This window comes from Bos taurus, chromosome 22 (assembly GCF_002263795.3).
Source record: "Bos taurus isolate L1 Dominette 01449 registration number 42190680 breed Hereford chromosome 22, ARS-UCD2.0, whole genome shotgun sequence".
NCBI classification, from domain to species: domain Eukaryota; kingdom Metazoa; phylum Chordata; class Mammalia; order Artiodactyla; family Bovidae; genus Bos; species Bos taurus.
This window is the reverse complement of record NC_037349.1, coordinates 26,026,535-26,041,193: the sequence shown is the minus strand read 5'-3', so window position 1 is coordinate 26,041,193 and position 14,659 is coordinate 26,026,535. Positions and strand designations below refer to the sequence as shown.

At 41.4% G+C, this 14,659-nt stretch overlaps 1 protein-coding gene across 6 annotated transcripts in view; it reads left to right on the top strand.

Moving 5' to 3' along the window:
* CHL1 (cell adhesion molecule L1 like) overlaps positions 1-14,659 on the top strand; it is a 225,124-nt gene that overhangs the window by 166,343 nt on the left and 44,122 nt on the right. For all 6 annotated transcript variants that reach the window (XM_024982443.2, XM_059879495.1, XM_010817612.4 and 3 more), the window contains 4 exons: positions 1,570-1,701; positions 11,284-11,424; positions 12,043-12,154; positions 13,945-14,111. In XM_024982443.2, coding sequence (XP_024838211.1) covers positions 1,570-1,701; positions 11,284-11,424; positions 12,043-12,154; positions 13,945-14,111 — 552 coding nt within the window. The remainder of the gene's footprint in view (positions 1-1,569; positions 1,702-11,283; positions 11,425-12,042; positions 12,155-13,944; positions 14,112-14,659) is intronic.

Genomic DNA, 14,659 nt, shown 5'->3' with positions numbered 1-14,659 from the left:
TATTCGCTCCTGACACAGTAATATACTTAAGGTGACAAAACATGACAGTGATGTTTGCGCTTAAAGAAAAATGTCTCCTTCTCTACTGAAATACCACTTAGCATTATAATATTGGCGTATTAGGACATGGAAAGATGCAAGTAATTTGAGTATATCTTTTCCTCCATTGTTTTGAGGGCAAAATGGTAAATGTTGCTTTTAGGATTCCTTCTCCTACCCCTCCTTGCAAAAAGAATTTATTTAGGAAATAATGTTTTCCAAATTCCTAAGATGGACTTTGGGATATGGACATATAAAATGCTATAAAGTCATTAATTGCGAAATATTTAAAATAATGGCTGAATGTTTTAATTTCATTAAAAATTTTTCAAAATATGTTACTTGAAAATCAGCCATTTTGGATGCCTTGCTTCAGCCTGAAATAAGCTGTGGTCAGCACTCAGTAAACTTCACCCTTCCTTCATTTTTCTGTAATGAGATAGATACTGTGGTGTAGCTAGGTAAAATTGAATGTAGATAACTCTTTTTAGTGTGTTGATTTTACTATACATGCTAAGAGTCCAAATTACAACACACACACTCATAAAAACGCATGCCCACTCTCAAACCCCATTCCAGGCAAATAACAATGCCTATCTTACCTTAGAGAAGACTTACTGGGAAACACTTTGTTGTGTCTGCCATCTGCTGGTGCATAATGGAAATGCAACCCTTAACATTTCTCAGTTCAGTTCAGTCGCTCAGTCCTGTCCAACTCTTTGCAACCCCATGACTTGCAGCACGCTAAGCCTCCCTGTCCCTTACCAACACCCAGAGTTCACCCAAACTCATGTCCATCGAGTCGGTGATGCCATCCAGCCATCTCATCCTCTGTCGTCCCCTTCTCCTCCTGCCCCCAATCCCTCCCAGCATCAGAGTCTTTTCCGATGAGTCAACTCTTCGCATGATGTGGCCAAAGTATTGGAGTTTCAGCTTTAGCGTCAGTCCTTCCAAAGAACACCAAGGATTGATCTCCTTTAGAATGGACTGGTTGGATCTCCTTGCAGTCCAAGGGACTCTCAAGAGTCTTCTCCAACACCACAGTTCAAAAGCATCAATTCTTTGGCACTCAGCTTTCTTCACAGGCCAACTCTTACATCCATACATGACCACTGGAAAAACCATAGCCTTGACTAGACGGACCTTTGTTGGCAAAGTGATGTCTCTGCTTGATCTAGGTTGGTCATAACTTTCCTTCCAAGGAGTAAGCATCTTTTAATTTCATGGCTGCAGTCACCATCTACAGTGATTTTGGAGCCCCCAAAATAAAGTCTGCCACTGTTTCCACTGTTTCCCCATCTATTTCCCATGAAGTGATGGGACCAGATGCCATGAACTTCATTTTCTGAATGTTGAGCTTTAAGCCAACTTTTTCACTCTCCTCTTTCACTTTCATCAAGAGGCTTTTTAGTTCCTCTTCACTTCCTGCCATAAGGGTGGTGTCATCTGCATATCTGAGGTTATTGATATAACATTTCTGGACCTTCTGAAATAGATAAAACACTGATGAGCTCTTCCCTTTATTTCCAGAGCCCCCTCACTGGACCAAGAAACCTCAGAGTGGTGTATATAGCACTGGCAGCAGTGGCATCCTGTTGTGTGAGGCTGAAGGAGAGCCTGAACCCATGATCAAGTGGAGAGTCAATGGCTTACCAATTGAGAGTAAGTGAAAACCCCAATTATGAGGTGATGCTGAAGGCAGTGTTTGGCTGGGACGCTTAATGATTAGACACCCTTGTTATGGCTAAAGTGAAGTTGGTAAGTGGTCCTTACTGTCAGACAGATCTAACCAGAGAATCCAGAATTGCATCTTTCAAAGTAATTCTATTTATGCTTACATTTATGGAAAAGCCATAAATACTATTTGTTTGGCCATTATATTAGTTATAAATAAGACAATTGAATGACACAGAGGATGCATCCAAGGAGGAAAGTTTCTCTGCCTGAGAAGGAACAGGAACAGGGACCCAGTGGTCGAGGGTGCAGCTGAAATGCAGAACTTGCCTTGGATCCAGGCAACAGTAACTCCTCACTGGGTTCTGCTCTTAACAAGGACCCGTTCTGGCACACGTGTCTCCATAATATGAGAAATCCACAGGGCCAGAGAGACATGGAAAGCCTGAACCTGGCTCACTTCAGGTTCTCAACCAAGCTTGAGTCCCCAAGACCAGAAGAATCCCCTGTGCAGTCAGTCAGCTCTGAGCCCTTCCCAGGTGGGCTTGGCGTGGAAAAGCAGAGATGGGCCTAATCTCCCCACTCTACCATGTTCTAGCGTAGGTCTCCAAGAAGTCCCAAATCCTCAATTTGAACCTAGAGTTCTGGTCATTTTGAATGTCTTTGTAAAGGTTGGATAACAGAGCAAGTGTTGTTTGTCAGTTGATTAGCTTAATTTAGAGAATTTACAATATTGAGACATGTGTGTGATGCCTTTGTTAGTTCCTTTTGCCTTTGACCCACTCATATCAGGGTGGGCATCCTAGTGACGTGTGGATCTGGGGTCCCAACCAGGCTGTGCACTCAGGCTTGGGGAGATTGATCAGGCAACTCCAATACATCTCCTGAAACTTAAGTTTTTAATTACAAAGTAGTGCTGATGGTAGTTGATTGTAATTGCATGAGATCAACATAGTCTACCACCTAGGATAATGCTTATCTGTAGAATATTGTGACAGTCTATAAACTGTGGATCCAGAGGGTCTGTGTGTGCATTCAGGCTCTGGCACTTACTGTCTGTATGATTTGGTGTGTTTCTGTGCTCCACAGCCGCTTCCCACCAGCTATCCATTTCACACATGGTAGTGTGTGTGTAGTGTATTCTCTCAGTTCATCCCACTATTACTGACCCTCTTTACACTTGTTTCACCGTCAGTAAAATGAAGATGAAAACAGCACTGACCACTGGGGTGTTATATAGATTAAAGGAGGCACACATAGAGAACGCTTATCCCAGGGGCTACCACACAAAGAATACTCCCAAAATACTGTTTAGTATGCTTTCACATAGCAAATAGTCAGGAAACTTTAGTGCTTATTGCTATTATTTTTGAGAAGTGCATCTGTTTTCTTTTTCTTTGTATGATCATAAGTACAGTGTCAGTGACAAGCAGATAAACTGACTGAACACGTTTGACAGTGAGATTGAAAATTATAATAATTATTTAAAAATACCTATTACATAGGCTTGACTATTAATCTAGAATTGCTCAAATAACAGTATGGCCATATCTACTCTTTCAGAAAGTAACTAAACAAAATTGCTTTCAATTCTGAAATTGTTACAGCTTTCAATGTGCCTACTTATTTAAAATACAAATACTTTGGCAAAAGACTGAACAGTTCTGAAAGTTATTTTTTCTTTCCTTTTTATATTGAGGTATGCTTTATATTAAATTGAGGTGTACAGCATCATAGTTTGATATTTATATACATTCCATAATGATCACGCAATAAATCTAGTTAACCTCTGTTATCTTACAGAGTTTTTCTTACAGAATTCTCTTACAGAATTTTTCTTCTTGAGATGAGAACTTTCATGATCTACTCTCTTAGCATCTTTTTAAAAAATTTTGGCCATGCTCTGTGGCTTGTGAGATTTAATTCCCCAACCAGGGATCGAACCTGGACCCTTGGCAGTGAGAGGTTGGAGATGTAACCACCAGACTTCTAGGAAATCCCCTATTAGCAACTATCTACTGGACCACTAGGAAATTCCACCTTCAGTTCAGTTGATCACTCATGTTAGACTCTTTGTGACTCCGTGGACTTCACACATGTCAGGCTTCCCTGTCCATCACTAGCCCTCAGAGTTTACTCAAAGTAATGTCCATTGAGTCAGTGATGCCATCCAACCATCTCATCCTCTGTCTCCCCTTCTTCTCCTGCCTTCAATCTTTCCAGGATCAGGGTTTTTTCCAATGAGTTGGTTCTTTGCATCAGGTGGCCAAAGTATTGGAGTTTCAGCTTCAGCATCAGTCCTTCCAATGAATATTCAGGACTGATTCCCTTTAGGATGGACTGGTTGGATCTCCTTGCAGTCCAAGGGACTCTCCAGAGTCTTCTCCAAGATCACAGTTTAAAAGCATCAATTCTTTTAAACTGTGATCTTGGAGAAGACTCTGGAGAGTCCCTTGGACTGCAAGGAAATCCAAAATGTCAATCCTAAAGGGAATCAGTCCTGAATATTCATTGGAAGGACTGATGCTGAAGCTGAAACTCCAATACTTTGGCCACCTGATGCAAAGAACCAACTCATTGGAAAAAACCCTGATCCTGGAAACTAGTACAGCCACTATGGAGAACAGTGTGGAGATTCCTTAAAAAACTGGAAATAGAACTGCCTTATGATCCAGCAACCCCACTGCTGGGCATACACACTGAGGAAACCAGAAGGGAAAGAGACACGTGTACCCCAATGTTCATCACAGCACTGTTTATAATAGCCAGGACATGGAAGCAACCTAGATATCCATCAGCAGATGAATGGATAAGAAAGCTATGGTACATATACACAATGGAATATTACTCAGCCATTAAAAAGAATACATTTGAATCAGTTCTAATGAGGTGGATGAAACTGGAGCCTATTATACAGAGTGAAGTAAGCCAAAAGGAAAAACACCAATACAGTATACTAACGCATATATATGGAATTTAGAAAGATGGTAACGATAACCCTGTATACGAGACAGCAAAAGAGACACTGATGTATAGAACAGTCTTATGGACTCTGTGGGAGAGGGAGAGGGTGGGAAGATTTGGGAGAATGGCATTGAAACATGTAAAATATCATGTATGAAACGAGATGCCAGTCCAGGTTCAATGCACGATACTGGATGCTTGGGGCTGGTGCACTGGGACGACCCAGAGGGATGGTATGGGGAGGGAGGAGGGAGGAGGGTTCAGGATGGGGAACACATGTATACCTGTGGTGGATTCAAAAAAAAAAAAAGAAGTGTCAATCAAAGTAAGGATACAATAAAGACATTTCCATCCCTGCAAAAAAAAAAACTAGACAAAAAAAAATAATAAAAGCATCAATTCTTTGGTGCTCTGCTATCTTTATAGTCCAACTCTCACATCTATCAGTTCAGTTCAGTTCAGTCGCTCAGTCGTGTCCGACTCTTTGCAACAGCATGAATCGCAGTATGCCAGGCCTCCCTGTCCATCACCAAATCCCGGAGTTCACCCAGACTCACATCCATCGAGTCAGTGATGCCATCCAGCCATCTCATCCTCTGTCGTCCCCTTCTCCTCCTGCTCCCAATCCCTCCCAGCATCAGAATCTTTTCCACTGAGTCAACTCTTCACATGAGGTGGCCAAAGTACTGGAGTTTCAGCTTTAGCATCATTCCTTCCAAAGAAATCCCAGGGCTGATCTCCTTCAGAATGGACTGGGTCGATCTCCTTGCAGTCCAAGGGACTCCCAAGAGTCTTCTCCAACACCACAGTTCAAAACCATCAATTCTTTGGCGCTCAGCCTTCTTCATAGTCCAACTCTCACATCCATACATGACCACAGGAAAAACCATAGCCTTGACTAGACGAACCTTTCTTGGCAAAGTAATGTCTCTGCTTTTGAATATGCTATCTAGGTTGGTCATAACTTTCCTTCCAAGGAGTAAGCGTCTTTTAATTTCATGGCTGTAGTCACCATCTGTCGTGATTTTGGAGCCCCCAAAAATAAAGTCTGACACTGTTTCCACTGTTTCCCCATCTATTTCACACCTATACATTACTACTAAAAAACCATAGCTTTGACTAGACGGACCTCTGTTGGCAAAGTAATGTCTCTGCTTTTTAATACATTGTCTAGACTGGTCATAACTTTTAATCCAAGGAGGAAGCATCTTTTAATTTCATGGCTGCAGTTACCATCTGCAGTGATTTTGGAGCCCCCAAAATAAAGTCTGTCACGGTTTCCATTGTTTCCCCATCTATTTGCCATGAAGTGATGGGATGCCATCATTTTAGTTTTCTGAATGTTGAGCTGTAAGCCAACTTTTTCACTCTCCTCTAGAGGCTCTTTAATTCTTCTTCACTTTCTGCTGTAAGAGTGGTGTCATCTGCATATCTGAGATTATTGATATTTCTCCTGGCAATCTTGATTCCAGATTGGGCTTCACCAGCCCGGCATGTCACATGATGTACTCTGAATATAAGTTAAATAAGGGTGACAATATACAGCCTTGACATACTCCTTTCCCGATTTGGAACCAGTCTGTTGTTCCATGTCCAGTTCTAACTGTTGCTTCCTGAACTGCTTACAGATTTCTCAGGAGGCAGGTCACGTGGTCTGGTATTCCCATCTCTTGAAGCATTTTCCACAGTTTGTTGTGATTCACAAAGTCAAAGGCTTTGGAGTAGTCAATAAAGTAGAAGTAGATGTTTTTCTGGAACTCTCTTGCTTTTTCGATGATCCAGCAGATGTTGGCAATTTGATCTCTGGTTCCTCTGCCTTTTCTAAAACCAGCTTGAACATCTGGAAGTTCATGGTTCACAACTGTTGAAGCCTGGCTTGGAGAATTTCAAGCATTACTTTGCTAGTGTGGGAGATGAGTGCAGTTGCGTGGTAGTTTGAACATTCTTCGACATTGCCTTTTTTGGGGATTGGCATGAAAACTAACCTTTTGCAGTCCCGTGGCCACTGCTAAGTTTTCCAAATTTGCTGGCATGTTGAGTGCAGCACTTTCACAGCATCATCTTTTAGGATTTGAAATAGCTCAACTGGAATTCCATCACCTCCACTAGCTTTGTTCATAGTGATGCCTCCTAAGGCCCACTTGACTTCACATTCCAGGATGTCTGGCTCTAGGTCAGTGATCACACCATCGTGATTATCTGGGTTGTGAAGATCTTTTTTGTACAGTTCTTCTGTGTATTCTTGCCACCTCTTCTTAATATCTTCTTCTGTTAGGTCCATACCTTTTCTGTCCTTTATTGTGCCCATCTTTGCATGAAATGTTCCCTTGATCTCTAGTTTTCTTGAAGAGATCTCTAGTCTTTCCCATTCTGTTGTTTTCCTCTATTTCTTTGCATTGATCACTGAGGAAGGCTCTCTTATCTCTTCTTGTTATTCTTTGGAACTCTGCATTCAAATGGGTATATCTTTCCTTTTCTCCTTTGCCTTTAGCTTCTCTTCTCTTCTCAGCTATTTGTAAGGGCTCCTCAGACAACCATTTTGCCTTTTTGCATTTCTTTTTCTTGGGGATGGTCTTCATCCTTGCCTCCTGTACAATGTCACGAACCTCTATCCATAGTTCATCAGGCACTCTATCTATCAGATCTAGTCCTTAAAATCTATTTCTCACTTCCACTATATAATCATAAGGGTTTTGATTTAGGTCATACCTGAATGGTCTAGTGGTTTTCCCTACTTTCTTCAGTTTAAGTCTGAATTTGGCAATAAGGAGTTCATGATCTGAGCCACAAGGGAGTGGGTGTAAGAGAAGTCCAGAACCTAGAGTTGCTATCAGATTTTAGGATAATATCAATAAGACCCTTGTGGTTATTGACTTTTGAGTAGAGATTTGAAAGAGGTGAGTGATGCTGACCTGCCAGTACCAGTGAAAGAGCTTCCAGGGTGGAGAAGTCAGTACGTGTAGAGACCCGAGATGTGTTTGGTGTGTTGAGGAAAAGCAGGGACTGCAGTGTAGCTAGGATGAATGAGTGAGGAGGCCATGCTAAGAGAGTCTAGTCTGGAGGTGCTGGGGCCATGTCGCATGTAAAGGGGCAGGGCCCAAAGGGACTTGGAATATTATTGTGAATCAGATATGCAGCTCTTGAAGTATTTAGAACAGAATAGTGACAGGCTCTAATTTATTAACAAAGACTTTGTCTGGACTCTATATGGAGAAGCAGTTGTAGGACTCCAAGTAAAAGCTGCCTTGAAGATCCTGGGCCCCTGGGCTAGGTTGGTGGTAGTAATGGTTAGGTTATGGATTTATATCCACAGTTTGGCTAACAGGTTTGTTGGTGGATGACCGCGTGATCACTGAAAATAAACTAACACGAGAGAGCATGGCTGAGAAAGGGCAGAGCTGGAACCAAAGCCTCAACCTCATCCTTGGAGCCCATGCTCCATGTTCCTTACACAGCTTTCCTTGTTCTCCTGCCAACTGGTCATAACCATTTTTAACTGGGATGTCTGATGACTGTGGGATTACTGAAGGGTTTGGAATCTCTGTAAGCATCTATTTTTAGCAATTCCTTATCCTTTATATGTAATGTTTTTAAATCAAGTCAAAATGATTACTATTATTGATTGCAAGCCTAACCTTCTTCAAACGCTTTGCATCCAATATTTCTGGCCCTGAAAGAGAGATTTTTTAAATTTTATTCTCCAGTTTGTACACATGTCAAATGAGGCCCAGAGAGATTGCATTACGTACTTGAGGACACACCCCAAATGAATTTAGAGCCATAAATGGAACTGAAATGAAAAAGTCCAGAGCTGAAGCTTCTCCCCCTATATTGCATTTTTGCCCTTTGAACTGATGAAAGACAAGCTGAGTCAGGAAGAGTGGTTTTTATGTGATAGATAAATTGAGTTTTTACAATTCTGGGAGCTCCCGGTAGCCTGTTTGCCACAAGTACTCTACAGTTTCCTTACCTATCCCAGAAGGCAGCTTTGAGCAGAGTTTGTCACTCAAACATGAGGCCAGAGTTTCATTTCTTCTTTTTGTAGTGCAGTGTAGACAGGATTTACCATGGGGCAGATGGTATAAGGAGAACTGAACAGGCTGAAGCTTTTAAAACTTGATGTAGAGTGTGAGGCTGCAGAATGAGATCAGAGACTTGATTCTGTGTAGCCTTGAAAACTTAGAAGCGCTGCTCATCCTGATGATTCTTGAGAGATACACTGTCCTACAGGACTCTATCAAATTTCTATTGTTGCTATAACAAATGACCACAATTTTAGTAGCTTAAAACAGTATACTTTTTAAAAAGTTTTATTTATTTTAATTGGAGGATAATTTACAATGTTGAGATGGCCTGTGCCATCCAGCAACATGAGTTGGCCACAGGCATATGTGTGTCCCCTCCCTCCTGAACCCTTCTTCCACCTCCCTCCCCACCCTTCCTCCAGGTTGTCACAGAGCACTGGATTTGGGTTCCCCGTGTCATACATCAAACAGCAGTAGACACTTATTACTTCACAATCCTGTTTGTTGGAAGCCCAATGCGAGTCTCCCTCGGCTAAAACCAAGGTGTGCTCGGTGCTGTGGTTCTTTCTGCGGGCAAGGGGAAACTCTTTTCTTGTCTTTTCCAGCTCTTAGGTGGTACCTACTTTCCTTCAGTCACAGCTGCCTTCCTCCAAACTTCTAATCAGCAATGCTACATCTCTCCGATCATTTTTTCATAGTCACTTCTCCCTTTGGTTGGTCACAGCTGGGAAAGGTTCTCTGACTATAAAGAGCCATGTCATTCCATTGGGCCCCTTGGAGAATCCAGGATAACTGTCCAATCTCGAGTGCTTGACCTTAGGCACATGTGCAAAGTTCCTTTTGCCACAAAAAGGAAACTGTTCACAAGTTGTAGAGATGAGTCTGTGGCCATCTTTCAGGGGCTCATTATTCTGCCTACCCCAGGAACCTTCCAGGGATAAAATGCCATACAAAAAAACTGTTTTTCAGTCTTCCCAAAAAGTGTTCACTGACTGTATCCTCCACGATGGCTACTTTTCAGGCACCAGGGACATAGTGATTGAAACTCTAGGGCACACAAGATCTTGCTCCCACAGAGCTCACAGTCAAGTGTAAAAATATATTCCATTCTCACTTCCAGAGGGACAAATGATGCCTAAGAAAAAGCTTCTATTTTATTATTCAGTGTTTTCTATAACCCCATATTTAGTATAGTGAGACTATTTTCTATAATGGAGACACCATGATAAAAGAAAAAAAAAGTACTGGAATGTAACTGCTTGACAATGCCGTGTTGATTGCTGTACAGTGAAGGGAGTCAGCCATGTGCATACATGTATCTCATCCTTCTTGGACCTCTCCCACCCGTCTCACCCCCTAGGTCATCATAGAGCACTGAGCTGAGCTTCCTCTGCTTTATGGCAGCTTCCCGCTAGCTATCTATTTTACACATGGTGGTGTATATATGTCAGTCCCAATCTACCAGTCTGGCCCACCCTTCTCATCCCTCCCCGTGTCCACATGTATTACTTCTCTACAGCTAAATCTGTATTTCCATCTTGGAAATAAGTTCGTCTGTACCACTTTTCTAGATTCCACATATATGCATTAGTATATGGTACTAGCTTTAAAAATTAATTAGATATATTACTAACTTTGTAATGTCATTTAAATGAAAAATTTTACCGTGTGTACTCCTCATTCAACATTCCTACCTAATATATTTTTTTCTTCCCACTGCTTCTTTCAAGTATCCGAGCAAGACATGTGATTTGGTACATGGTCAGTTGTTGTGGTATTTTCTGAAATACAGTCCCTCTAGCCTGCTCAGCATCCATGTTGGTGCTGATCTAGCAGGTTCTGAGCAGAGTTAATGAGATAGCACGTGGCATATCCAGCAGAGTTCCTTGGCCCTTAATTAAAGTAGCATAAATGTTAGATCTTCTCATTTCCAAAAGGTATTTCCAGAATTATACTTGGATCACCAATGGGATAGGGATTTATTGCCAAGAAAGGAGAAAAAAGCTGGCCTGTGCTCTCAAGAAGAATTTAGTCTTCTGGGAAAGTGAAATACGTGAACTATTTGTTTGAAGTGGTTAAATAGCAAAGGAAGGCAATTGAAACCAATGGTGTAGATCGGGAAATTGCAGAAGGGCAGGAAAGTGAAACAAAGGAACAACATGCAAAGGGGGAAAACAGCAGCCAATATTGGTGGATTGGGGGATCCCGCTGTGTTGATCATCTGGTTATGCTGGGCAGTAGCTGGACCTCAATTTATAAGAGTAAGTGAGCTTCAGTTCCCAGTGGGATTTCAGTGCTAAACAGAAAATCTGGAATCTTGTAGGTATGGAGAGACTTTGAGCTAGAAATCAACAGATATGTTGGCCATAAATACTCATTTGGAGGAAGACTGAAACTGCAGAAGGGCTTGAAAGAAAACTCCATGGTTCATGTTAAGAAATTCTAAAGAATTGGCTTTGATGAACTATTCACCCTAAACTGGTCTTAAAATATAAATACTGTGTGACACGTTTAATGAACGGCATATAAATATTTCAGGTTCTATTTTTTATCAAGCTGACATTTTTTTCATCTCTTGTAGGAAATCCATATTCTGGTGATGTCATGTCTCCCGGGGAAATCAGTTTTACCAACGTACAACCGAATCACACCGCTGTGTACCAGTGTGAAGCTACGAATGTCCATGGCACTATCCTTGCCAATGCCAACATCGATGTTTTAGGTAAGCATGCGTGCTCAGTCACGAGTCATGTCCTACTCTTTGCGACCCTGTGGACTGTGGGAAAGCATACACGGGAGCTAGCTAGCTGTCTGCTCTTACCTTCAGGAAAATGTTCAAGGTCATACTCACAAGTCGACTGAATTCTCAGCACATGGAAACATGGTGGAGGGAGTTCCCTGGTGGTCCAGTGTTGGGACTCAGGACCTTCACTGCCATGACCCCCAGTTCAATTCTTAGTCAAGGAACCAAGATCCTACAAATCATGCAGCATAGCCAAAAAAAAAAAAGGGGGTGGTGGAGGGGATCAAAGTACCTTTTGCCTTACATTTGAGTATTAGACCCCATATCAAACTTCCAGAAAGGTACTGCATTGGGATACTTCCTAATTCAGGAATGTATGCTGTGATTGGAGAAGGAAATGGCAACCCACTCCAGTATTTTTGCCTGGAAAATCCCACAGACAGGGGCACAAAGAATCAGACACAATAGTGACGAAACAACAATGCTGTGCTACTCGGCTGTTTCCATTTTTATTAATATGACTAGGATAGTGAAAAAAATTAACTTTCTTGTATTATTTCTTACACAGAAGTTTAAAATTGTATTATTTTCACATAGATGTCCGTCCATTGATACAAACGGCAGATGAAGAAAATTATGCTACGGTGGTTGGATACAGTGCTTTCTTACACTGTGAGTTCTTTGCTTCACCCGAGGCAATAGTGTCCTGGTAAGCTGTTACACGGTTTTCTTAAGAGAACATCAGTTGTAAATTTCCCATGTTCCTCCATCCACCGTTTGACAGGCTGCACTGCGTCAGTGTTATTACATGTAGCAAGTGCCTCTGAGAAATAAAGTAGCAAACTTACTTTCCTACCTCTCCTGGAACTATTGACTAGATCTGGATTCTCCCACATGGGGGAATATGGAGAGCCATTTTTGCTTACAAAGGAAAGCAAAGCATTGAAGCAATGATGAAGACAATTTTACAAGTAGATTTAGGTTTTCATTATGAGTGCATCTAAGTCATGCATTGTTGTTTTGTTTTGGATATTGTCTACATTATTATTAAGCCTGCATTTCATTACAAATGTCTGTGTTTAAAACATTTTCAACGTGTATTTTGAATTTTAGTTTCAGTTTATAGGTTGGGATAGTAACTCCAGACACATCGTTGTGTTGATCTACCACATTTGTTCCTTCTCTAGGAAAGCTTGCTTAAATGGATCTTAAATAATTTCCCCCAGTGCTCTGTGGGGCTGAGATTAGAGTGAGGTGAGCAGGGCAATGTCATACAATTTATAGGATCAGATTCTGTCTTTATTTAAAAGGTAGCTATTTTGTTCATCGTGGATAATTTTTTTGCGTTATTTTTGATTTGTGCAAATACCTCATTAAAATATTACGTATCTTGGGAATTCCCTGGTGGTCCAGTGGTTTTTCCAAAGACAGGGAATCCCTGTCCCAGGACGGGGTGCAGATTCGATCTGTGGTCGGGGAAACAAAATGCCACATGCCCTGCAGCCAAAAAACCAAAACATTAAACAGAAGCGATATTGTAACAAATTCAATTAAGACTTTAGAAATGGTCCACATCAAAAACAAAAGGAAAAATACTTTGAAAAAAGTATTTATCTAGATTACTGAGATTTGGGGTGGGCGTGGGGGCAACCCTTAAATTTTGTCTCTTAAGCAAGTGCCTCCCTTGCCTTACCCTAGTCCCAACCCTCTAACGTCTCATCTGAGCAGCAGCCAGAATTTGTCCTTTGGCTGTTTTCTCTCCAGCAGCCTCTTATTGTGAAATGTAGAAGGTGAATCAAGTTGTGGCAGAAAAAAGCTTGGAAAATGGATGAATGTTGGAGAAAATGACTTTGGGTTGATAAGGGTAAATGTAATCCATGTCCACAAGACAGGGATGTCTTCGTGGCCTATAATATTTCTGAATGACCAATGTTCCCTCTGGACAGCCAGAGGTTCAGAAGGTTCATTATCTCTTTCAATTACTAGCTTTCCCATTGAGTACCCTACAGCAATGATTAACTAAAGAGTTCACCATCAATAAGGCAGAAACAATTTATTAAACTCTGAGGACAGATGCAAAGTGGTACTGAGAGCTATTATAAATACATCAGAGGCACAGAGCTCAGACTCAAATTTCCTCCAGTTACAGTCTATTTGGGCAGGTAAGATATACACTTATCACCTATTACCAAAAAAAAAAAAAAAATTGTAAGGACTTCCCTGGTGGTCCAGTGGTTGAGATCTGTGCTCCCAATGCAGGGGGCCCAGGTTCAATGCCTGGTCAGGGAACTAGATCCCACGTGCCACAACTAAGACCCAGCAACCCAGTATAACCAAATACGTAATATTTTAAAGAATTGTTAAGTATAATGGAAAATTCTGTAAGGTTTGCCAAGTTTGTGAAGAAGGGATAAGATTGAATGACACCAGTGGCCAGTTTGGAAAAAAAGATACAATTCAATCATAGCCCAGATTAATTCATGCTTTCTATGTCCATAGGCAGAAAGTGGAAGAAGCAAAACCTCTCGACGGCAGAAGGTATCATGTCCATGAGAATGGCACATTACAGATCACTGAGACCACAGAAGAAGATGCTGGTTCCTACTCTTGTTGGGTAGAAAATGCTAAAGGAAAAACAGCAGTCACAGCCAATCTGGATATCAGAAGTAATTTTATTTTGATTTTACTTTGCATAAACTGTCACGTGGCTTCAGTTTTCCATTTTCCCTAGATCAGATTTCATCTAAAAGCCCATCACAAGAATTAGAGGCTATGTCAGTGATGTGTCCATAGCTTTATACAATTATAAGAGAGAGCTAGGTGTTCTTGGTGATGGATGACCAGCAACACTTTAAAATCCCCTATTTTGGTATATTTCTGTAACTGTTTTTTTCAATAACCAACTCAATGAAATGTCATCAGTATTCAACTCTTAGAACTAAAAATTTCACAAATAAATTCATAAGGGATCCATTTTGTAAAGACTAGGGCATGACAGGAGAAGGCAATGGCACCCCACTCCAGTACTCTTGCCTGGAAAATCCCATGGACAGGGGAACCTGGTAGGCTGTGGTCCATGGGGTCACTGAGAGTTGGACATGACTGAGCGACTTCACTTTCACTTTTCACTTTCATGCATTGGAGAAGGAAATGGCAACCCACTCCAGTGTTCTTGCCTGGAGAATCCCGGGGACTGGGGACCCTGGTGGGCTGC